General features: G+C 33.0%; 1 protein-coding gene across 2 annotated transcripts in view; it reads right to left on the reverse strand.

Annotated features, from left to right (window-relative positions):
• The window catches only part of HOMER1 (homer scaffold protein 1), a 125036-nt gene that overhangs the window by 39568 nt on the left and 58614 nt on the right, over positions 1-26854 (reverse strand). For both annotated transcript variants that reach the window (XM_061187939.1, XM_061187940.1), the window contains exon 5: positions 24116-24255. In XM_061187939.1, coding sequence (XP_061043922.1) covers positions 24116-24255 — 140 coding nt within the window. The remainder of the gene's footprint in view (positions 1-24115; positions 24256-26854) is intronic.

The following is a 26854-nucleotide window of genomic DNA, read 5'->3' on the forward strand; positions in this document are numbered from 1 at the left end:
CAGATTCCTTCCCTGCCTCACAATCCATTATCTTTGCACAGAGCCTGGTGTCTCTGGATTAACATACAATATAGAAAGTGATCACTAATGGTAAACAGATGAAGATATGTTTGCCAATAAAGCTTTAAAGACAGCCCTGTCGTGAACTGGAAATCACATGGTTATAATTGGGAAACACAGTTTTTAGAAGTGAAATGGAATTTAAGTATTAAAGCTTTTAATAAACAGTGGTTTGGAAGAAAATCTCAGAGATAAGAGTAAAGTAGTTTTTAAAGAAACACTGTATCACTAATGTTATTGACAGCCCCAAAAGATGATACTGGGTTGTAAAACTGGACATAAATTATAGAATCAGAAAGTGAATTGAAGAGTTGGACTCTGAATATGATGAAATTATAGGAACATCTTAAACCATTTATTTTACATGTATTACGTATGTACAAAAGTGTTACATAGATATATTAATATCTATGTTTAAATATACCTGAAAGAGCTGTTATAGTCAGTTTAATTGACAATGCTTTTTCTTGGTAGTATATAAATAATAGTGTGTCTTATCAAAGGCATCTGGAATCAGATAAACTACAGAATTTTCCTTAGTTCTGGTAAAGAAACTGAAATACCACTGACTTTTCTGAGGAAGTTATGAAATTAATCTGAAGCAAATTACTTCCAAATGTATAATGCATGTCTGTATCAGTCTATAAATAGAAATTTCTAAGTTGTGAAGAATTCTGTTAAAAGTACACATTAAGCAAGAACCAACTGTGAAACAGTGATTAAAAGTATAGGCTCAGATACACTGAAAACTAATACAATGTTATATGTCAATTATATCTCAATTTAAAAAAGGCACAGGCGCAGGACTCTGTTGTTGACAAGATTCAAATCATGGCTCTAGCCATTTGCTAGTTATAGGACTTCGGGCATGTTATCTAACCTCACTGGGTATCAGCTTCCTCATCTGTAAAATTAGGATTAATACTAACTCTCCTCATTAATTTTGAGTAATAAACAGCCCAAATAAAAGTACCCTTGAAGAAAGCACCTAACCGCCATATGTTAGTGCCTTTTGTACATGTACAGGCAATAAAGAATCCTGAAAGAATCTTCAGTAAGCTATAAAGCTAAAAAAGATTTAACATTAACTATTTTAAGGGAGATATTTTTGATTAGTGATGTAAATAACTTAAGTAGATATAATTCAAGTGAAACCACATCAGGTGTGCACTCCATGATTTCTGCTGTCACCCTTAGGTACTACAGATGTATTATTTATAAGTTTAAACCTTTGGTGTAGACCTCAGAATAAATTTATCAAGCTAATGAAGGAGTGAGAAAATAAGTTAACAAAAATGATTCTCATAAAGTGGTAAGGTTGCTTTCTGATTGTGAGGGGTGACAAGAGAAGGTGAAATCTGAATTTGAACTATGCTATGTTTACCTCATAAAAAACATAATGCACTTCAATGCAGTTTCCCATTTGACTTTAGAGGACACAAAAAGTCTAGCCCTAGGCCTGTTTTTATTCACTAAAATGGAGGGACCCATAAATCCACTAAAAAGAGGCCCTTAGAAATCCCCTACCACCCATAACTGTGCTCCTAGCAGTAATGGAAGCATATCTATGTGCTAGAGTAGCTTTCACTGGAGATGGCTTCATACTATAGTATCTGCTAACATCTGCACACGGCCTGCCTGGCACAGCAACGTCTGTGGTCTCTGCCATGTGCCTTAAAGTACCTGTGGTCAAGGAATGGAGATAACAAGGTGGAGGGACCAGGGAGGCCCCAATTTCATTTTCCCTTTTTACTCTCACTGCAACTCCTTACCTCTTCGACCTCTAAAACCTTTAAAGAGATTCCCTTTGAAAATCTAAGCAGCCTATTCTCTTTAAAGTAAAGTAGGTGTGGATACCAACTTCTTGCTCAAAGATGTTTATTTGTGAAAGGCTCAAACTACTTTATAGGTGTTTAAAATATTTTAATGTAAATCATACTTTCCCTACCATCAGTGAATTTGGAGGGTTGGATGCTGGATGTAAGGGAAGGGAGAAAAAGCTATTTAGGCCTACTGCTAGTCCATAAATGAGAAAAGAAAAGAATTTACTCAAGGTGATACTGTGAATTGTGCATCTACTGCCTTCAGGCAAGTCAATAATTGTGTTGGTTTCCCTCTTATAAAAACTGATCAGTGACTAAAAACTTTCTTTGGAAACTTATTCAGAGAACGATGTTAGATTATCCTATTGGGGAGATGCCTTCAGGGAAACAACCTTACATACTAAGAATTATGTTCCTCTTATCTCTTATGAATATACATCTATCTTTTACAAAGAATGAGATCAATTAATATTGAGGCTGTTCTTTTATTTACAGGGTAATAGCATTATAATCATCATACTTTATTCAAGACAGAAATGAATATTTTTATCTGTCTATCCATAATTTGATTGAGTTTTAGAGGCTAAGATGCCTCTGTTTCCTTGCAAAGTAGGTCACTTAAAGAAAATCCATGCTAAAAATTGTTCAGCACAATATTTAGTATTGTTGAGGAAAAACAAAATAAATAAAATAGAAATCTCCCTCAGTACTAGCAGAATGGAAAAGATGCTATTAACAGAGATTTTGCAAAAGCTAAAATTGAGTAGAAATATATGGATAATTTTACTGTAAAATCTGTTTTCCAATTTCTTGTCATGAAAACTTTTCATTTTTCTAGAAACCAATTGTAATAAATAATTTAATTGACCATTAATTAATATTCAGAATCAGAGAACTTTTGCATTTCAGTTTAAATTTGTTTTTAAAGGTAAGGCCAGAGTCAAAAGACATAACTTCAAATTACTTAAAAGTTTGAGTTGTAGAATGAACAAAATTTTACTTGCAACTATTATTGTTTTTTAGTTGAGGCACATCATCATTACTAACTTCATTTATTTAATGTATATGTGAGCTATGTAAATAATATGCAAAAGTAAAGGCCCTGACCAGAAGTATTATGCAAACGAACTTTAAAAAGGGGGAGATGATAAGTGAATATACCTCAGAATTAATAATAGCTTAGTCTAACTACTGATTGATTGGCTATTATCAAGACAGGTTTTTTTGGTTTTCCCTCTAAAGCCTGCCTACTCAGCCTGGATGGAAGCCAAAGTAACTCCAAGAACCAACTTTATTGGCCAAGTTGATGAAGACTGGTTGTACTCCAACTGCAGATTAGTTCTGCAAGAGTCACCACTTGAGCAATAGAAAGATGATACAACTAAAATCACTGTCAGCAGGATATGTGCTTTGTGTTGTTTTTCTAGTAACAGTGGCAGATTTGAACATAACCATCCCACAAATTTAAGTTTCCCTTTTGCTCTAACACCTCTTCCATAATCTGTGACTTGGAAAGAGTTTTTGTTTGTGTGAAGCTATCACATATATCAAGATCAGTGACGTGGGCTTCATTTATACCAAGCTTAAGTAACTGAATTAACTAACTCAGACTATTGAATCCAAATGCTGTAATGGATGGGGACTTTCTGCCTTCTATATAGCAGCAACAGAGCTAAAACTTGAATTAAGACTCCTGCCTTAAGGTTTTTCCAACTAAACCATAAAGCCTTTTTTCACATGTGCTCCTCTGCTCTATTATTTATCACAATAGGCTATATGCAATCATATGTAAGGGTGTTGAGAATGCCATGCAGGTGACTACTTTTCAACTAGCTTAGAATGTGGATTAATAAAAATAATTATCAGATTATACTAATTTAAACAGATTAAGTTTGGATTAAACAGATTAAACAGATTTAAGTTATTGCTCCAAAGGTCTTTGACATCATAGCAAAATTTGCAAAACATATTTTGAAATGGAGAACGGTTACAAGTATGGATTGACTAATAAAGCAGGATCTCTATACTTCTTTTTGAGGATATGAAAACAGTAGACATCCATATCACTAAATAACTCAAAATCAAAAGACTTTATATTATAGAGATGGATGACTTGTTTTACTTACATTTACATGTAAAAGTAAATAATTTTATAAAACATATAAATGTGAATATCTGCATAATTACTTTAAGGGCCTTCTATTACTATTTGCTTGCTGTTTTCTACAAATGAATGCAGATTCTACTAAATCTAGGCTCTTAGAACTAAAATATGCTTTGACGTTTCCTTGGTTTATTAACAGCCTTTGGAAAATAAGCCCAAATAACTACATATCCCAGGCTTCAGGGGAGCTTTTATCATATATATTAGTTTGCCCATATTAGTGAAGTCCTTATGTAAATATTTTATGAGCTTGTAATGACTGATTTTTTTTTTTTGCCTTGCAATTAGTTAAGTTATATCTCTATGATTGTTACTGATTTATAAAAAACAAGTTAAAGGCTTATGATCCCAGGGTCACTGCAGCATTATTCACAATAGCCAAAATATGGAAACAACCTAAGTGTCCATCAATAGAGGAATAAAGATGTGGTATACACACAATGAAATATTATTCAGCCACCAGAAAGAAGTACATCCTGCCAGTTGCAACAACATTGGATGGACCTTAAGGGCATTTATGCTAAGTGAAATAAGTCAGACAGAGAAAGACAAATACTATATGCCAGCAGTCCCCAACCTTTTTGGCACCAGGGACCAGTTTCGTGGAAGACAATTTTTCCATGGAAGGCGGGTGGGGGGCGGTGGTGGTTCAGGCGGTGATGCGAGCCATGGTTCAGGCGGAAACACAAGCGATGGGGAGCGATGGGGAGCGGCAGATGAAGCTTTGCTCGCTCACCCGCCCACCGCTCACCTCCTGCTGTGCGGCCCGGCTCCTAACAGGACGCAGACCAGTAGTGGTCCAAGGTCCGGGGGTTGGGGACCCCTGCTATATTCTATCACTTATATATGGAATCTAAAAAAGCCAAACGCAAGAAACAGAGACCGCAATGGCAGTTACCAGGGGATGGGGTTGGGGAAAAGGAATCGAGATGTTGGTCAAAGAGTGCAAACTTCCAGGTATTAGACGCATAAGTTCTGGGGAATCTAATGTACAGCAAAGTGATTACAGTTAATAATACTGTATTATATACTTGAAAGTTGCTAAGAGTAGATCTTAAATGTTCTCACCACAAAAAAAAGAAATGGTAATTATGTAACCTGACACAGGTGTTAGCTAACACAATCATCTGCAATATATAAATGCACCAAATCAATACATTGTACACCTTAAACTCATACAATGTTATACAGCAATTATATCTCAAGCTGGAAAAAAAAAATACTTAGGAGAAACTCTATGCAAATATAGATCTGGAAAGCTAGCTTCCATGCTGAGGTTTTTCAAGAATTATATTAAAATGACATGACTTGTGGCAGCTAACTTCATAGGCAACTTAAAAATGTTAATCTTTTGAGAGTATAAATACTCTTTTAGATGCATTTTTGTAAAACTGAACAGAGAAATTCAAGAAGGAAGACAAGCCTATTTTAGATTCCATTTACTGATACCACTTAACACTAAATAGATGTATATGATATTTTTCTCGTCCTCAAAGGAATTTCTACCCTAATTGTAGAAAAAAAATTCTAATACATAAGGACCAATTACTCAGTCACTTGAGTCAACAAATGTTTTTTGCACACCTACTATGTGTCAAGCACTCTACCAGGCAATGTGAATTTAAGGATAAATAATCATGGCTATTGTTCTCAAATGGTTTACAAGCTCGTGGAGTAGAAACACCTTTATCTTTTCCTATTTCCTTGCTCTCAGAGCTGCAGAGTGAAAAAACCCTCTCTTTTCTTCCATCCCAGTTTTTCTCTACAGATTCCTTCCATTGTCACTACCAAGACCTCAGATAAGGGCACTAAACACCCAAGGGCTTCAAAGCAAAGGCAGGCACCCCTCCCTCTGCCTGGAGTGCTCCTCCCCCAGTCTTCTAGGTGGTTTCTATTCTCTGGAAGGATGACTGATAAGTGACCCCTCAAGGAGGCCTCCTCTTCTGATCTAGACAGACTACTACCTGCCCTCTCCCTCTCCCTTTGATCTCCTCTTACATGATACTTTTCATAACAGTAATTATAGTCATTTATTTCTTTTTCTTGCTCCCCCCACTTAAGTTTAAACACCATGAGAACAGAGATGTTTGCCGTGTGCACTGATGTATTCACAGTACCTGGCACTCAAATATGTCAAAAAGAGTATAAAGGGAAGCATGAGATCAGAGAGTGTTGAAGTAGCTATGAAGACAGCTGGGGCTCTTTGCGGCTTGCAGAGCACTCCATGAATCACTACCTCTGCATCATCATCATCACCACCAAATATATGTTCTATTGCCTCACAAAGCTCCTTGAGGGCAATCTTAGTCCCTTTGTCCTGGCACACAGACATGCTCAATAAATGATTTTGAACGAATGAGTATTAAAAAGGACCTATACATGGATAACTTCCAGAAACAGCTGGTCATGTTTATTTTGACCACGCTTTTCCATGTGGCTCATGGTAATTTTTACATATATAATGGGTTAGCTAAACGATTTCTAATCCATGTGATTATATATGTGTATATATATATATATATATATATAAAAACACTCCACAAAGATAACTGTGCTTTCCAGGTGCTCCTCACCTCTGGACACATCTTTAGAATCACTAAATAAAATTTAGAATCTAATTTTGAACTATTCAGGGCCTATGACCATATTTTGTAGAATACCTTTGAAGCTATTTGCAAGTTTCAACTTGCTGCTCCTAAGAAATGACCTTTGCTATGAGACCCTCTCTAGATGCTATTAAGTTGCCATACCCTTACATGCAAATCTGAGAACTCTTAGGACAAGCGTTCCAAATGTTTGGTCATGCCATGATGGTTTTGGAAACATAAAGGTAGCTCTAAGCAGTATTAAAACCTTTAGCCAGCTATTTAGTAAACACCCAGATTGTATTTTTAACTATATTACTAGATCAATAAAGAGCAAAGAAAGCGTATAATGTGTAAGTTTACTATGACACTAATATAAATTACCTAAATCTAAGATTCCCTAATGATTTTCCTTTGCTTGCAGCTATATAGTCAAGAATACTATGACTATACACATATACAAGCACACACGATAAACTATTAAAATATTTGTCAATGTAAATAACTCTAAAATCAATATGATCATGCTGACTTAACCAAAATATATAATACATTCTCAAATGAATTAAATGCCTACAGACCTACCAATTACTGGTGAATTTCAACCACATATTTAAAAACTATTGTGCCAAACAACAAATGAATTTTGTTAATTATCTTTTTCAACTTTGGTCTCCACATGGGCTTAAAATTTCTTCAGGATAAACTGGAAAAAGACTGGGGCAGAGAAGCAGAGGGTTAGAGACAAATTCTAATTCTGATATCTACAGATTTTAGAAAAATTCCCTAACCTCCTTACACCTCAGATTTTTTTTTTCCTGGAAAATGAAGAAATTGTATCTGTTCTTCTTCTCATGAGACAATAAAACAAAATGAGTAGAGATAAGACTATAAAAAAAGTAAAAAGTGTATGTATATACTCATCTAAGGCCCTTTAATAAATAGACTTCCATACACACCATACCACCTAATCTTTAGAAGCACTAAGGATAGTGCACATAGCCTAGCATTCAGAGTTCTGAACTGAAATAAACTGACTATTATAAGGTGAAAATGGATAAGTAATAATAACCTATTGTATAGCACAAGGGAACTCTTCTCAATACTCTGTAATGACCTATATGGGAAAAGAATCTAAAAAAGACTGGATATATGTATATGTATAACTGATTCACTTTGCTGTACAGCAGAAACTAACACAACACTGTAAATTGACTATACTCCAATAAAAATTTAAAAAAAAACAAACAAACACAAGATGATCTCTTGAGGAAGAAAATAAAGGAAGAAGAAACACAAAGATGATTTTTCCCTCAATTGGTATCACTGAACTTCAGTGAATTAAAAGCAAGGACTATTCTCCCCTCGCCTTTTTGGGCATAATGCTTTCTACAAATTAGTTTAGAAGTTGTATTAAACTGTGAGGTATGATTCACAGATGAGACATCAAACAACACTATTTGAAGTGTTAAATGCCTACACTATTATTTCCAGCTGTAGCAATATATTACTTATTAAATTTTTACATCTTACTTTCTCAAAGGACAGCATATCCGACCTCACCATTTTCCATTGGTTAATACCATGTTTCAAAGTGAGCCATTACATAAAGCAAGTTTCTTTCAGTTGGCTGTTTATGATTTGATACTGCTAAAAATCCATTCCCAAGTATAGAAGATTTACTTGTCATCATGGGTTTCAATCTATAAGTCTAGCTATTAGGTAGTATTTAGTTCAGAAATTCATCCCAGTATAATAATCCAATCCAGGACATTACAATACTATGCTATCTCCTGTGCTAGCGTTCTAATTTTAAATGAAAATTATTATTATTTAAAAGTAATAACTGATGGATCACACATTTTGAATCCACAGTGTCATCTGGAAGGAATTTAAATAATTTTAATTATGTGTGCACATAATGCAAAAGCATAAGACTTCTTTTTCCTAATGTTCTATTTAAAGACAGAGATGGCTAATTTGACTTACGTAGTATAATTTTTTATGTAGCACAGTAACATATCAAAGTTCTTAATGATTATAAACTCAGTACTAAATCTCACGCCCAGCCACAGAACACTGCAAGAGGATATCTTATTTCCTGGATTAAAGGCAGGATCACTTCAAGATAATCAAGAGAAAGGACCTTATAAATCATTACTCAACCCCACCCCTCTGCTTTTACTTAATAGATAAGGAAACCAGCTCAAGTAATTTGATTAAGTAATTTGCCTGAAAGAATAGTATTGGTGGCATAGCCAGAAGAATCCAAGTTCACCTTTTTATTTTTGAGAGGTATATGATGGTAAGAACATGTTTTATTTTTAGAGACCAACAAAATAATCACAAAACCATTATGTTATTCACATTTCCTCCCAGGAAATTATTCTCTCTAGAATTACGTCAGGCTCAGGATGTATTTTATAAACTGTTCCCATAATAAAATGGACACTGATACAAGATAGCCCTTCTAAGTTTTAAACATCAGAAAAAGAATACTGTTAAGGTAATGACTAATATGGTTATATTTCTTCATTATTTCTGAAGCACATGTTCACCAACTTTAATATTTGCTTTCTATGATAGATTGGTTAGAAGAACACACATACTATATTAGATGCTATCATATTTGAGGGGAAAAGAAAGCACTCTCTACTTTTTTAAATCAAAAAATAACTTCTCAGTGTTTTTGATGTTAAAAAAAAATCAGTATGGGCAAGAGAAACCAGGTTCAGAATTATTCTTAAAGGAGTTTATTTTTATTAATGCTTATACATAAAATTTATGAATAATTTCATAATTATCCTCAAACTAGCTGTTTACACAGTGTTTTTCTCATTATTATGAGGTTAGAATTTCAAAAATATTATTCTCCCTGCAGTATTCAAACATATCAGCATTAAACTGGATAAAGAGGAATACACTATGAACCAATGTATATGATTCATATCGGTAGCTGATATGAACATATGCATAAAATGCTTAAAGGAGGGCAAATTATAAAATGTTGAAAAGAGGGATAAACCAAGTTAGCCAAAGAAAGGCCCCTCAACAGTCACCTCCCTATCCAAGTTAAAGAAACTAATAATTCAAACAACATGAGTGAGTGAATTTTGTGGTATATACGACAGTAGGGAGCAGTAGGGTCTCTGGTAAAATGAAGCATACAAAGTTCATCTAAAGCCATTCAATTTTTTTAAAGTGAGGCATTCAAAAAATACGGTATTCTGGTTTCAAATGCTTTCTTGATACTAACACACTTAACCCAGGACTATGTCCATTCCCATTTTCAAAGCATACAGAATAAATTATAAAACACACATTTAAATAATATGGCAATTTAGAAAAGATTTTCTAAATTATTTGTTTACAAATGCCAGATTATAAGGCTGACTCCAAAGATTCACTTTGAATTGATCTGTCTTTTGATACTATACACAGTGAAAACAAAGCAGCAGAAAGTAGACATTTGATAGCAATTTAAAAACCTCACTCTGGGAGTCATTATCTGATAATTCACACACTATATCTAAGTTTGATTTGCAAAATCGGGCTGGTTCATTTATGTGGAAGAGAATATGTTATACAATTACTTTCTAAAATACGTTATGAAAATGAAATTGTATAAATGAAATCAAATTCTTCAGGCTAATAAGTTTTTTCTATGCATGAATTTTAGCTAATATTTAAACATTTTTCCTTTACTTAATAAGGCAAATTTCCTTTATAACCCTTTTTGCTGTGATGTGAAGCAAGTGCTTATCAAATCTCTATTCCTATATTAATCCTATTTTTAATGAAAATGTTACTAAAATTTCACCTCTATCTAATTAATAACACAGAGTTTTACTCAAAACCCAAATTCTGGGCACCTCTCTATAACTTTTTCCCTTAAATTATATCTATTTCATTGTATTTTTCATCTTCTACTCATTAGAAATTGATGAATTGGGTTACCTTTCATCTCTCTAACACATATGAGTAATTAAATCTCAACTAAATAAAAGGGGAAACCAGACACTTTTACTTTAGCTTTTCTTTAATTATAATTGTATAAAAGCTCTTCGTTGAAAAAAAAATCAATGCAATATTTCATTCAGTTAAATTATTTACAAGGATGCTCAGTGATAAATCAAATACAACTTCATTATCTTATTTCCATTTTAATACACCTAATATCCATTTATAACTATAGGAAAGCACTTGTAAATTTTAAAATAAAATCTTATGATTGTAGAAACTACCAACAAAGAGACAGTCAAGAGTTATAAATTCTACACTTTTCTTAGAAACATTTAAAACTTGCTTCACAACATCCCTGTGAGGTGGGGAGTTAAGTGTTGTCATATGACGACAAAAGAAATGGACCAAGAAATGAGTATCAGATTACATGTAGGAAAATAACTACATTAAAATCTTAATAGAAACAGCATCTATGAACCACTTCTACTTTGAAGTCCAGGAAAATTAGGTTGCTTATTTTTTTCACTATCTTTATCAGGAATAATAGCTATTTTGATTTTTAAGAAACAGAAAATTTTCTCCATCAAGGGCTTTTAAGACTTCTGAAAATTAAGTGGAGCAAGTATAACAGCATTTTGCCAAAGGAACGAAACACAAGATGCCATGCGAAGTCATTTTTTTTTTCTGCTACTCAGAGATATCTTAAATGCTATCTAGGCATAGTGAGAAACTGATACATTTCAGTATCTTCCTTATAGGTACTAATTCTTTTGGCTCTTCAAAGTTAAATCTGTGATGACCGGGTCTTTTTAAAGTGTCATGTTTCTTCCATGTCAGTTACTCTCTCTCCTCAGGGTCTATTTGCATCTTTTCAATTAGGATAAACTGCAGATCCTCTTCTTCCATGGAAATGGTGACTCCACTACGTTCCAAAACTAGAGGTGGTCACAGAAGTCATCTACCAAGGAAAACTGGTTGTTTCCACAGTAGGAAAAAAATCCAAATTGGAGGACTGATCTTTTCTGACTTTCAAAAAAAACCCCTATCCAGCAGGTATAAGGATGTAAGGAAGTAAGGAGTCCAGCTTTTCCATAAAAAGAAAAAACGTTCAAACAGAAATTTTTCTTAAAGTGGGAAGTGGGGGAAAGGGAAATGAGTTCATTTAGGTATGTGATTTTTCTTCTTTATTGTTTCTGCCCAAGATACCTATTTCTCTCCAAAAAACCAAAATGTGATATATGTCTAGTACTAGTTAAGGGCTTGACACCTAGTAGGTCCCGTGGATTGTGAGACCTGTAAGATAAAGTACATCTCCTCTGCTATGGAAACTAAGACTTTCTGACAATATGTAATAATGACAGAATGGCTTGGCTACACCTTTTAAAAGAAGTTGAAAAGGTATGGCTACTATACAATAGCAGTGTTTGTGCACTCAGATAATACCCAATGATGTGTTTCTTCCTGTAATTTAACAAATTACTAATATTCATTCTCTATATCTCTAGAGAAAAAAAAAATCTATTATTTCGTAGAGCCAGAGAGGCTTCAGGTCGTCTCTTTAATAATAAGTTAGCTTGTGAGTAACGCATACCCTAAAATGATCCAATTACAAAAAACTATTAACCCAAAGGATCATATATACTTTCTAAAGTCACTTTTGCTAACATGCTTTTCCATAAACCTCATGTTATAGACGCCAAAGCAGCTATGAAGGAAATCTCTCTATATAACTGTGTCTAAGGTTTCATATTAAGTATCATGGAGAAATTTTATTGTTAAAAATTTTTAATAAATAAAAAAAAACTTTGGTTCCCCTGGTAAATGACACTAAAAAAATCTGACTAAATTTACCTAGTGACTTAATTTTCTACTTTGTATGCAAAGGCAGGCTTTAAAATGTCCTGCGGCATGATTATAACATGCTTATGTTGCTTAAAGGTTAATGTACAACTATGCTGAAAACTCTTTTAGACTATATGCATCCAGAAACACAACTCCTTCATGGTAAACTAGGTAGAACACTATTGGCATAAAACAAGTACTGATCACGTAACTGATCATTTAAAATAATCATCAGCTAACATTTCTATAATGCAATAAGGAAAAAATGCAGGATTAGTCTTTTCAAGAGTAATATTTACACTAGAAATCAGAGTTATTTGCAATGAATAACTTAATATGTGTATTTCTATTCATATTTAATAAGGACATGCTTCATATTCATTGAAATAATGCTATGATTTATCCAGTATCATTTTAAAAAGACTATTTACATTCTTTCTCTTCTTAAAAAAAAGGGCATTTTAATCAGTTGTTTTCTCTTAATTAAAAAATATGAAGAAAAAAGTCAACTATATCACTTACAAAATCAGATAAGAAGTAAATGTACCACCATTCCCACTGTCTATAAAAGCTGCTTCACATATTCTGGAGATAAAAAGCTAGAAAACTGGAAGTTTTCATATTTTTAGATAGGAAAACTGAAGCCTAGTGATGAGCTTTTAAAAATTAATGACAGTTTTATAAAGAAAATTCTTCCCCTCAAATCAAGTTTTTTTTTTCCTTTAAACTATCAAAAATGGTACAAATGAACCTATTTACAAAACAGAAACTGAGTCACAGATGTAGAAAACAAACTTATGGTTACCAAGGGGGGAAGCGGGGGAGGGATAAATTGGGAGATTGGGATGGACATATACACACTACTGTATATAAAATAGATAACTAATAAGAACCTACTGTATAGCACAGGGAACTCTATTCATTACTCTGTCATGACCTATATGGGAATGGAATCTAAAAAAGATTGGATATATGTATATGTATAACTGACTCACTTTGCTATACAGCAGAAACTAACACAACATTGTAAATCAACTATACTCCAATAAAAAAATTAATTTAAAAAAATTACCTTTTAAGAACAATTCCATGTAAGGAAAGCATATGGCTACATTTGTCAAAGCATAGTTTCCTAAAGCTACCAATTGAGAGGAGGTAATCATTAACCAATCAGAATAAATATTAATGGAAAAACCACTAAAAAACTAGGAATATAGGGGAACTTCGTCAACATCATAAGGAGCATCTACGAAAAGCCTTAACTAATAGCATACCTAACGATGAAAGACTGAAAGCTTTCCCCCTAAGATCAGAAACAAGAAGGAGATGGCCACTCTTGTCACTTCTATTCAGCATTGTACTGAAGGTTTTAGACAGGGCAATTAGTCAAGAAAATGAAATAAAAGACATCAAGAATGGAAAGTAAGAAGTAAAATTATCTCTATTTGCGGATGACATGATTTTGTATATAGAAAATCTTAAGGAAGCTACAAAAAAACTATTAAGACTAATGAGTTTAGCAAGTTTATAGGCCACAATATCACTATACAAAATCAACTGTATTTCTAGATACAGCATGACAATTAGAAAATAAGATTAAGAAACAATTCCACTAACAACAGCATCAAAAAGAATGCTTAGGAATAAATTTAACAAAAGAAGTGCAAAACTTATACTCTGAAAACTAAACAACCCCGTTGAAAGAAATTGAAGAGCTAAGTGGGAAAACATCACATGTTCATGAATTGACAGACTTAACATTATTAAGATGGCCATCCAAATTTTTCGACAGATTCAATGGAGTTCCTATCAGAATCCCAACTGATTCCTTTACAGAAATTCACAAGCTGATCCAAAAATCACATGGAAATCCTAGGGACTCAGTACAGTCAGAATAATCTTAAATCTTAAAAAAGGAAGGATAAAATTGGAGAACTCACATCCCAATTTCAAAACTTACTACAAAACTACAATAATGAAGAATGGCATGAGGATAGATCAGTGGGACAGAACTGAGAGTTCAGATATAAACATTTATGGTCAACTGATTTTTGACAAGGATGCCAAGAGAACTCAATAGGAAAAGAACAGTCTTTTCAACAAATGATGCTGGGATAACTGGATATGCACATGCAAAAGAATAAAGTTGGGTCTCTATCCTACATCATATACAAAAATACTCAAAATTGGCCAGATCTAAACATAAGAGCTAAAATCACAGAACTCTCAAGGAAAACAGGTGTAAATCTTTGTGCCCATGGATTAGGCAATGGTTTCTTAGATATGACACCAAAAGCACAAGCAACAAAAGAAAAAAAAAGATAAATGGGACAATTAAAATTAACAGCTTTTGTGTTGCAAAGAACACCATCAAGAAAGTGAAAAAGACAACCCAGAGAATTGGAGAAAATATCTGCAAATCATTTATCCAATAAGGAGTTAACATCTAGAATATATAAGTAATTACAACTCAACAACAAAGAGACAAACAACCCTATTAAAAATGGGCAAAGGATCTGAGTAGCCACTTCTCCAAAGAAGATATGCAAGTGGACAATAAATAAATGAAAAGATGGTCAACATTAGCCATCAAGGAAATACAAATCAAAACCACAATGAGATACCACATCACACCTATGAAGATGGCTATAATAAAAAAGAGATAATAACGTGTTGATGATGATGTGGAGAAACTGGAACACTTATATACCACTGGTGGGAATTTAAAATGGTGCAGCTGCTTTGCAAACCAGTCTGGCAGTTCCTCCCAAAGGTTAACCATAGAATTACCATATGACCTAGCAATTCCACTACTAGGTATATACGTGGAGAACTGAAAACATATGTCCGCACAAAAACTCGTACACAAATGCTCACAGCAGCATTATTCATAACAATGGTGGAACTTCCAGAAAGTGGAAACAATCCAAATGTGTATCAACTGATGAGTGGGTTAATAGAATATTATTCAGCAATAAAAGGAAATGGAGTATTGACACATTCTACCACATGGATAAAACTTGAAAACACATCCTAAGTAAAAGAAACTAGTCGTAAAAGACCACATATTATGTGATTCCATTTATACACAATGTCCAAAACAGACAAATCTACAGAGACAGAAAGTAGATTAGTGGTTGCCTAGGACTGGGGGAGGCAGGAAGTGTGTGAAGGGAAATAGGGAAGTGACTGCTAACTGGTACAGGCTTTGGGGGGAGGTAATGAAAGTGTTCTAAAATTGACTGTGGCGATGGTTGCAGAAACTCTGTTGTACAATTTTGGTTGTACCAAATATCACTGAATTATACACTTTAAACAGGTGAATTGTCTAGTATGTGAATCGTATCTCAATAAAACTGTTATTAACAATATTAATGGGAATATTGATAGCTAAGTAGACCCCGTTAGAATTAAAAAGGTAAACTAATTATTCTTTATATCAGTATCTTTTTTAGCCCTGCCTAGTATATGGTATGTTTTTGATGCTAATGATCAAGTTGCACCAATTTATTTACCCCTTTCTGTCATCTCAGTAACAGTAAGAGCATATACATTTTTTTTATGCAACACATTTATTCCTTATCTCTTACATGCCTAAATGACTAGAAACAATATGGGCTACCAAGAAATACTGGTACCAATATAACCAATATAATTCTAATATTGCACCAATACAACTCAACAAGGCTTAGCCAGAAGCTAAGACTCTAGCAGGGGAATTTGGCAAGTGGTGTTAAATATGCGTTCAACAATGATTAAAAACTGAGACGTCGAGTATCGGAAAGGTCATACAGAAAACAAACCCTCTTGGAGTTTAGTAGAAGGAGAGCTGCCACAACCAGGATGGACCCTAATGACCACTGACTCTGGAGTCCTTTCTGGTCTTATCTAGCCATCAGCAAATAGTGATGCTGAATACCTCTTCCCTGGACTTGCTTCCATTTCTGTAAAATGAAGTAGCTGGACTATTAATAGTGGAGGTTCCTTCTATCTCCAAAGTCCTAATATCAACATCTAGACTTCAATTTAGGCCAGAGTCAAAAAGATTAACTATTTTGTCTACAATGAATATACGGCTAATCTTAACTGTTAAAGGAAAATGGCAAACTGATAAACAAATAAAAGTAAAATTTACACGTATTTCAATGGTTTAGTTGTATTCACATTTTACATACTCTACAAGGAAGATAGTCCCTGGAACAGGACTACTTTCAATACGTTTCAGTGAATTACTTGTCAGCTTATTTCCTTGTGAAATGTGTTATCCCACAAAGCAAGAGTTGGTCTCCATCTTTACTTTTGCCAAATGTACATAGTACAATTCTCAATTTAAAAAAATCTGTAGTCCCTAAATTCACTTCTTTGAGTCAAATAGTAAGTACTTGTGCTGAACTTTATAAGAGATGATATTTTTAAAAACACAGTTTGCTTCTAACTGGTTTTAAAAACACAGAATATAAATACTGCCTAATTTCACAGAAAATACATCATTGAATTACTCTGCACTGCTTTTGAAATAAGAAAAATTATTCTCAAGAAAGGGATGAAAAATGATTCTATTACATTGAAAATGCACATTTTAGTATCTTTCACATTATTAGGTACTTAATAACACTGTTTATTAATAACACTATCTTTAACATTTCTTTACACAAACTACGAAATTTTGAAGAAAATTAGACTAAGTCAGTTAAACTCAAGTCTTAAGTTTGACAAGAGTGACTGCTTTTCAAAGAATATAACTAGTTTTACATTTTAACTTCAAGGTCTTATGAAATTGTAGGTGTAACTTCAGCTGACTGAAGCACCGTACCAAGGGCATTCTGAGCATATACTCAATTTCTGTGAGGGAAATTGTTTCCTTCGTATGTTTAATGAATGTCTACTGTACTAAGCACCAGTGATACAAATGAATAAAGCACAATCCTTGTTCCAGGAGAGACTGAAAAGCTAATGTTAACCTGTATATGTCAGTTTAGAGGCAAAAGGGATTTAATAGAGGAGACATAATTCAGTCTGAGGACATGAAAGAGAGCTTACTGGAGGAGACGATGCTGGACCTTATGAGGATATACCAGGGTTCACCAGTTGGTGATCAAGTTAGAGGCAGAGGTGGGGTGCAAGGAAGTATGGAGTGTGTGTGTGTGTGTGTGTGTGTGTATGCAGCCACTCTAAAGAGAAGGGAGAACGTTGCAAAAACGAGGGAGCAAAGACTTGCAGATGAGCAATAGCATGGTTGCTTGGTTGTAAGTAGTTACAAGCAAATGCAAGTAACTACTACAGAATCACAAAGTGATGAGGCTGGGGAAGCCTCATCTGATGACCATGGATTGGTCTACATACATAATGCCACGGAAATATTTTAAGGAGAAAAGTGACATGGTCAGATTTTTGTGTCTGAGATTAGTAATAACACCTATCAGAGTAATATGTCACCAAAGAGCAAATATCCAGGATTCCAAATCTGCAAATCATATCCTCCCAAATACCACCACCAAGAATTTAATAAGGCATCATCACAACGAATATTACTAGCTGGGAATTTTCTTAAAATCCTTACCTTGGGCTAAACCATATGTAAATCACAAAGATTTCTTTTGAAAGTCTAAGCTAGAAACCAGATGGGTCATCTAATCCTCATCTCTCTGTTTGGCCTTATTTTTTAAAAACTTTAGTATCTTCAGATGAACCGTGTACATTCCACCTTACCACAGACCTCACAATTCCATACCGTCATATACATCACAAACTTCACACATTTATGTGACTTGCTTGGCCTCTGCCTACATTCACTACTTCATCTTGTCCCTTACTACTCTAGTAAGAGGAAAGATAGAAAGCCAAATCCAAAGGAAGAGTATTTTTCCCTAAGTCCTAGAGCAGAACTGTTATCACACACCTCCCTTCCAATGGAAGCCCCACTATGGTCTTCTAAGAACAGAAATGGAAGGAAAAAAGAATTTTTAGAAGCCCTCCACGGGAAAAAGGTCATAACTAACCTAAGATCAATCTGTTCCACTGTGAATGATCACACCTCTAACGTCAAGCCCATCATCCTGAAAATAGAAACTAACAATCACTAGGGATGGACTGGTGAAAATTCTTCCCATTAATTACAATGGTAAGGCAGAGAAGAAGAAGGGGAAGGGACCGATCCCTATTGAAGGTGGGTTAGTAATGTCCTTATCTCATACGAATAGTATTTTTCTTCTTGCAAATAATCCATATTAAGTGATAATTCCCAACAAAATGCATTAGCAAATTTTTATATTTTCTTCAAAATCTTTTAGAAGACATTAAAATAGAATAAAAATTAGTTCTTAAAAATTTAAGATAGGAAATTTAAGTATACATACGTAAAAACCTAATAAACAGTCTTAGTCACTAAACTGTATTTTTTATTGTGTCTTATTCAAAAATATATGAATTGTTTCTTAGTTCCCAGAAAATGCAGACCTATATATACTGCCAAATTACCACAGCACCTCTTACAAAATGCTATCTGTTCACAATTATGGTACAGGAAATTCTGACATCTCCAAATTGTTTAGTTGCGATCTCTCACAAATTGTCTTGGCCTTCAAATTAATTTTTAAAAACTAATTCTAATTTTGAGCTTCGATGGTACAGGAATAACAATATTCAAGTCAATTGTAACTAGTAATAAGGGGAATCCTACAAGTTAAATTTTTCATCTGTAATTTTATCAATGATAAGGCACTTGCTGTGAAATCAACCCCCAGCTTTATACACAGTTTTATTCAAACAAGAGTTATCCACAGAAATTATTTCTCTTTTACTTCATAACTATAATCTTAGAAGATTTGCTTACTATCCATAAAAAAGAGAGACAAATGGCACAGCTGTGGAGAATATAGTACCCCAGAGCTCTTAACAGTCATTCAGTTTTTTCCTGTTTGTATCATCTTCAAAGCACGTACAAAATATATTTGATTCAAGATAAAATACTGCTTGTTTTTTTAACATAAAACTAAAATGGTGTGTATATTTCCCAATGAAATTTAGTTTTTGAGATTACAAAAATCCCTAATCACAGTTTTAAAGTAGTAGCTTTTGGAAACTCTGATAATAAATGAAGAAATGAATCTATTAAATACAAATGGAATAAACCCACCCAGATTATGGTAAAATTGTAGTTATACTGATTTAAAGCAAAATCAACATACTAAGGAGTGATGATTCTACACATATCCTTTAATGAATATCTGTTGGAAACACACAAAGTGGCAGAAAAAAAATCTCTTTAACAGAATAGATGATACATGCAGAACCCCCAAAATGCATAAATTCTAGCAGCACCATGAGAATACATTATCTAAACATTAGAAGAATTTAAATATAATTGATGCTCAAAACAGCCTATTTTCCATTAAGATAATCAAACTTTTAAAAATTTATCAGTACAAAAATAGCTTCACGAACTACTGCTGTATACACATATCTGCTTTCAACTCTCAAAAATAGGATAACAGCAGTTACTTATCAATATATCACTATATATCTGAGGATCATAAATTCACAATGAACAAAATAAAAAGTTTCAGTTTTCAGTATTATATTTCAGTATTACATTCTAACAGCACTGGGAAACTATAAAATTAACTATTTCCAAGAGAATTTTAGATAGTTTTAAATCTTTTAAAAAAATCCTAGAATTTATTAAGAAATAACAAGTAAATTCCAGACAGCTGATGCTATGAAGCAAATCCTTCCTGGAATGAGAGCACAAAACTTTCCTCCATATATATATAAATACTATCAAGCATATAGTAGTTATTTTATTTAGTATACAGATGACCCTTGAACAATGCAGGGAGTTAGGGGTGCCTACCCTCCGTGCAGACAAAAAGCCATGCATAACTTTACAGGTAGTCCTCTGTATCCATGGTTCCACATCCACGGATTCAACCAACTGCGGATTCTGTAATACTGTAATATTTACTATCGAAAGAATCCACTCATGAGTGGACCCTCGCAGTTCAAACCTGTGTTGTTCAAGGGTCAACCATATAGCTAATCTAAGACTACAGTCTCAAAGGATGCCCTGAACACTTCAGTGGGTCAGAGTGTACACCTGTTCAGTCCCAAAAGGAGATTATCATTCAGGTTAAAAAAATATTTTTTAAGAAAAAATAGCAATTTAGATAAAATTTATTACCATTTCCCCAAAGGAAGTAGTCAACATTTTCATCCTCATAATCTTCCTATTTTACACACCTCTAGACTTTTAAAAGCATTTAAATAAATATACTAAAAAAAGTGTTAATTTATCTAAACTTATTCAATGAGAATGTTTTTGCATAGTTTATAACAAGGACACAACACAGTACTATATAGCACTTGACTAAGCATTGAGCAGCCCATACATTTTAAAATTTAGTTCAGCAGTGTAATTTTTAAAAAAACAAAGAAAAGAGTAAATAAAGGTAACTCTATAATGCCAGTGAGTTAGATGGAATATAAAAAGTTGTACTAGCTTAGTAAATAAGTTTTTAAAAAGTTCAAAAGTAATTTTAAAAAAGTATTTGTGGATGAAATTATATGTCTGGAATTTGCTCTAAAAATAATACAAAAGTGGAAGAGTGGGTAGGATTAGAAATGAAACAAGCCTGGCCATTTTTTCCTAAATGTTGAAGCTGGGAGACGTGCTCATGGGAGTTCACTATAGTATTATCTCTTTCAAATATACTTGAAAATTTGTGTTCGTTTAAAGACTAACAAAAAAATCTTGCTTTTCTCTTTAAAGTTAAGTAATACTTTTTAAAAAATAAATAAAGTTTACAGAGAGTAAATAAACTATAAACACATTACTAAATTTTCAGGACCAAATGAAAATCAGGGTTTTGGTATGTTAATTAATGAATTAATAAGATTTAGGTATAAAATTTAAATTTTAAGAAGAGCACAAGTTGGCTTGCTAAGAAGCTATTACTACAATCAACTCAATCAACTTGACTGACTAGATCATTGTTCCCTATATCCTTCCATCTTTAAAAGAAAAAACAAAAACCACACAGATATTCTAGTGATTTTGCTCCTAATTTAGCAATAAAATGGTATCAACCAGAACAGAGGAATGTTGGCAAAGTATCTTTTTTCCTATTCATTCTTTTCTGTTGAAATAAGTACTAAGGAAGAAAGACAAAAATAAATAGTATAAGTAAGCCTTAAAAACATAGATTTTAAATGTTCTCTGCCATGGGAAAAAAGGATAGTGTATCAAGTTTAAACATTTGTGAGTTTCAGATTTGAATAGAAATTATTTTAATATTCTTTGTGTCTCTCATTAATGAAACACTGATCTTATTTCTATATAGTTCTCCCAAAATAGAAACAGTTATTAACTTCCTGACACAACAATGTGCTTGTTTTGGGGATTAGACTAAAATGCACTATTAACTAACTGGCAGTACATAGCAGGGTCAAAAGAGCTGAGCTGTAGTTCTAAAGCTGTTACTAATGAACTGTATGACCTAGAACAAGTCACCTAACTTCTGGGATGTGTCAAAGGCCCATGCTTTCAAACTTTGACGTTTTACTCTATAATCCAGCCTACACTTAAATATGTATGTTACTGAAACACAATTTCATCTCTTAATGTGGGTTTTATCCTGGTGTTTCTTATTTCATTTTATATTTCATTTTTTCAGAATGCCATGAATAACCTAAGTTGATTTCAAACCACTGCAGTTTGAAAAATCCTAGATTACACCATCTCTGAGGTCCCCTCTGTTATTTTGAGGTTCTAACATTAGCTGTAAAATACTCAATTTTCTATCTCAGGTAGAAATCTTAATTTCAATCAAGTAACTAGGCGAATATTCATTGATACTGATTGATGTAAAAACAAGTTCAGAGAATAAGTCTTCTAAAATCCTATGCTAAAGTGTTTTTTAAATAATAAGAAAACTGTAAGATTATATAATGCCTTTAACGTAATTAAAAGCTTAAATTGACCTGTTAAATTTCATTTTCAGAACTCAAATATCTCCTTGGCTAATTATACATTCCAGTAGTCAAAGAAGCTGTACCTTCACATCAAAAAAAGTAAATTCCTATTTGACTCCCCAAAACAGAGAAAATCAATAGATGACCAATCACAGTTAATAACTCCAAACACTAAGGATTAGCAAAATAATAAAAACTCAGAAAATTTTAGGTGCATAAAGTAAACTAGAAACAGCTTTTACAAATGATAAATACAAAAGTTCTTATTTCATAATGCTACAGTATCCAATGCACATGTCTCATTTAAGTGTCAGCCAAAGAAATCAAGTTTATAATTATGGTCAGTGTAATTACATCTATTTATTAATTAGACGTGTTAAATATAATAGGAAAGAAATTTTTGCTTCCCTCAACACAAATATTTTTAAAACTGCATATGAATCACATTGTTCTTTAGTAGTAATTGCGTATTTTAAAAACCAGTATGGTTTACAAATCAATGTAAACATATAGTCTTCAGATTGGAAGAACCAAAAATGTTCACGTGTTCAGTCATTTTTTAGCTATAGAAAAGAGAACACACTCATACTGCAATAGTTAAAGCATTACCTCTATGAAAATTCTAAAATATGCCTAACTCTTTTATGCAAAATTATTAGCATTTTTAGGAACAAATTAGAATAGCCTCATAGTCAAAGAGTTTTTCCCCATTCATTCCTAGAAAAATCTTAACAAATTCCTTCTTCTTCCTCAGCCTGACTATGAGGTCCCTCAATGTTAGTCTCTAATAAGTTTAGTCCTGTGCCCCTAATATTCAACCAATACAATTAAAATTAAAATTCTCATGAAAAAGAGAGTTTGGAATATCTCACTTCACAATTCTTCTGAATATGCTAAAGAATTTGATCTTTTTGAACTGGTCCAAAGAGATGCACAACAAAGGAAAACTTCTTTCTGAATTTTAATTAAAATTATCTAGGTCAAAAGTTTCCAAAGAAGGATAAAAATTAACTTTAAGACAATGACTGAGAGGTATTTGTTTACATTTACAGTTTCATAGACCTCCTTACATCCTAAAAATACCACAATATGGCCAATAATTAATGTAACTGGTTTTGAACATATTTAGGATAAATTGCATCTTTTTAAAGTATCAAATTCTTTAAAATTCAGAAGCATGTGAAGATTTATCTCCTGTTAGGTGGTGTGCAAAAATGAACCTGACATTAACATTAACAGGTCCATTCTGGAAGTTACACCAATAACTTGTCTTCTTCTTTGGATAATACAGTGAGATCACCTCTAAGACTGGCAAAGCTTAATTTCAGAATAGGAAACCTATTTTTTTAAAAAAATTTTTATAACCCTCAAGAACATACATGAAAATGGAAACCAGGTTAACAAAGAGGGCCTTTTAGGGGCTGGGTTAAGAAATAAGTAGAAGAGATTTGCAATAATATGTTGTTTCACTGAAAAACAATTTGTACTATAATTAGCTCAGTAGCCCTTTTTCTACAAAGATAATGGAAATGTCCACTCCAGTCCATCTAGGCAACTATAAATTATTAAAACTTTTCTGAGGTTAACAATTAAAAAAAAAAGTCTGACCTGGAATTTTCACTCAGGGTTGTAACTTCACAAGATTTATCTGAAACCAAGTAAGTTTCTACACATTTTACTTAATCATGATGGTTGAATTGAATCTGTACCTATGTGAAAATGGCAATGCATTCTGAGTCGGTTCAGGCCTTGGCTCTGAGTTCTGGGTCACATCAGGTGTTCTTTCATCATCTGTTCCATTGATACTTTCTGGTGTTAAAGGAGACTGAAGATCCCCTCCTGCTGATTCCTTTAAAAAAAAAAAAAAAAAGGGAGTGGGGATAAAAAAGTGTTACACTTTTGTTAAAATACACAAGATCATCTAAAAGTTAAAACTGACTCTGATGTATGCTTACTTATGAAATATAGTTATATTTCAATTGAAATTGGAGTCAAAGACGTAAAAATGAAATTTGAAGGAGAAAAAATTTTAAAGCAAAGCAACTCACAAGAAAACTAACTGAAACAATACAATTAAAAAATGTAAACATAACCAATTTAGAAATGTAGTTTCAAAGAACTGAAAAACTTTTAGGCAATTAAGCAATTAATTGGTTAAAATAAGATATTCAAATAATTACTTGAGAAGAAAAAGAAGATGAGACAAAAATGCAAGAAGATTTTATTTTTTATTTCGGAGGGTAGGAAGAGAAAGGGAACGAAATCTTCAACAAGTCAAATTTTTTGATCTGCCATAGCTTTCAATTCCAAGAGTCATTTAGAAAAGTAACTGGAAATATTTCTATAACACATTATATATAATGTATTTCAGCTTTTCTTGCCTGCTACTCATAATGAAATTATTTCTCTTTGCAATATTTCCTGTCTTATTTCTATCAAGGTAAATTTAGTTTATCCCACTGGAAAATAGATGGGATTTAAAACAAAGGTCACTCTGACACCTACTCTTATGACTGCCATCATCAGATTATCTAAATTTGATATTAGAAGTCAGAATGAGGAGTCATTTGATAACCCTAGTAACCAGGGGACGTCCTAGCACCAGATTGTTAAAGAGCAGCTTGACAGACCCCTTGCAATCTCTGACCAATAAAACGTCACAATAAAACATCAGTGTCCAATAGGGGAGTAGTTGGGGATAGTCATAATTTGTCAACTTGAAAGAATATAAGATTTCCTCAATTAAAAATAAGAAGAATATGTATAATATAGGAAAATGCTTATAACTAGAAAAAAGAGGACAATATAAGGAGATATCTAGATTATGATAATTTATATACTTTACATAAAAATTATTGCACATGAAGAAACACTAGAAAGAAATATGGAAAATATTGATATTAATGTGGTGAGACCAACTTTCTTTTCTGGGGCTTCTGGTTTTATATTGCTGTATGTGTTTTATTTTACATTTAAATATTTTAACTAATAGTACCATAGTGCTATAAATTATACAAGCTATCAAAGATCAAAAGACTACTTTCTTGATTCCACATCCTCACTTAACTATTTTTCAATTATTAATAGGACCTCTAGATTGACCTTTAATTTCATTCTTTTAAAATCCTTCCTCTGAATCTACTGTTTCTATTAACTGATAGTCAGTGTATGAATAGTTTGTAGTATACTGTGAAAACATGAAATTTTGTTTCACAACAAAGTCAAATCCTACTGAGGGAATAGTATCCAAAATGACTATCTCTAGATCAATTACGGACCATGTCAATTAGCCTGAAAAAGTTTAAGCAGCCAGTAAGAGACCATGAGGTATTCATATTTGGTTTCAATAAATCGGGAAAATTTTTCTCCAAGAAAGGCCAAACTAAAATAATCAAGATTGACTGTCCAATCAACTAAACAGTAAGTTGGCCAAGACCTAATTCAGTGGAAATGATAACAGAAAAAATTACCTTGTTAACCTGAAAGGGCATAACCAGTATTAGCAACTAAGGATTTGTTAGATTTGGTTGATAAGAGTGTGAGGGCCAAAAGTAGATTAGGATTAAAAGAAAGAGTCAGAGGAGGAGTAGTGTGATTTCTGGTTCTTATTACCTTCTGGGTTGAAATAAGAAAGATTATGAGGCATGGGTGTTGGGGAGGCTATAACTGTTGATGCTACTGAAGTAGACACTTCTCAGAGACAAGCTAAGAAGGAGAGAAGGAAGAAAGGGACAGAGGTTGCAACAATTCCAGCATCTCAACAGGGCAAGCTTTTCTTCTGAAAGCTCGAATATTAGCTATATTTAACAAAAGGCATATTGAAATTACCCTAGACACTATACCTAAAATGAAAACAAAAGCCCAAAGCATGTTTCATTTTTAAGGATGTTTAAAAAAAATTAACATTTGCTCAAGAGAACAAGAAATAGTTCCAACAGTACATAAGGGAAATGAAACTCCTTTGCCTTCCAACTACTCCAACTAGGTAGCCGCACAGGCAGCCAAAAGTGTTGTGTGAAACCTTCTAGAAATTTTACATATGCTAAAAATAGCACTGTGAAACTTGTTTTATTTAACATATTCCAAACATCTAGTTGTTTTTTAGTTTAAATTTTGTGTAATTTCCTAAACATTCCACTTTAGTTATTCCTTAAAAACCCTAACTTTCATAAAACCTACATTTTATATCTTTAAATCAAACATTAAAATAAAAAGCATGGAGGTATATCTGTTAGACTACAAACTTTTGAGAAAGTAGGATAATTCCTCTTTAGAAAGAGATTCCTAAACTAATATGGCTAGCCACTTCTATGGTAAATGTTTAAGGAAAAAATTATCAAATAATATATTCTTTGATCACAGTTGATGAAAAAAATAAAAAGTGTAAAATATAAACAAAAACTGAGATTTAATCAACTTCTATCACCTCTCCATCCTTATTTTGAGAA

The sequence above is a fragment of the Eubalaena glacialis genome, chromosome 4 (genome assembly GCF_028564815.1).
Source record: "Eubalaena glacialis isolate mEubGla1 chromosome 4, mEubGla1.1.hap2.+ XY, whole genome shotgun sequence".
Classification (NCBI taxonomy): Eukaryota; Metazoa; Chordata; class Mammalia; order Artiodactyla; family Balaenidae; genus Eubalaena; species Eubalaena glacialis.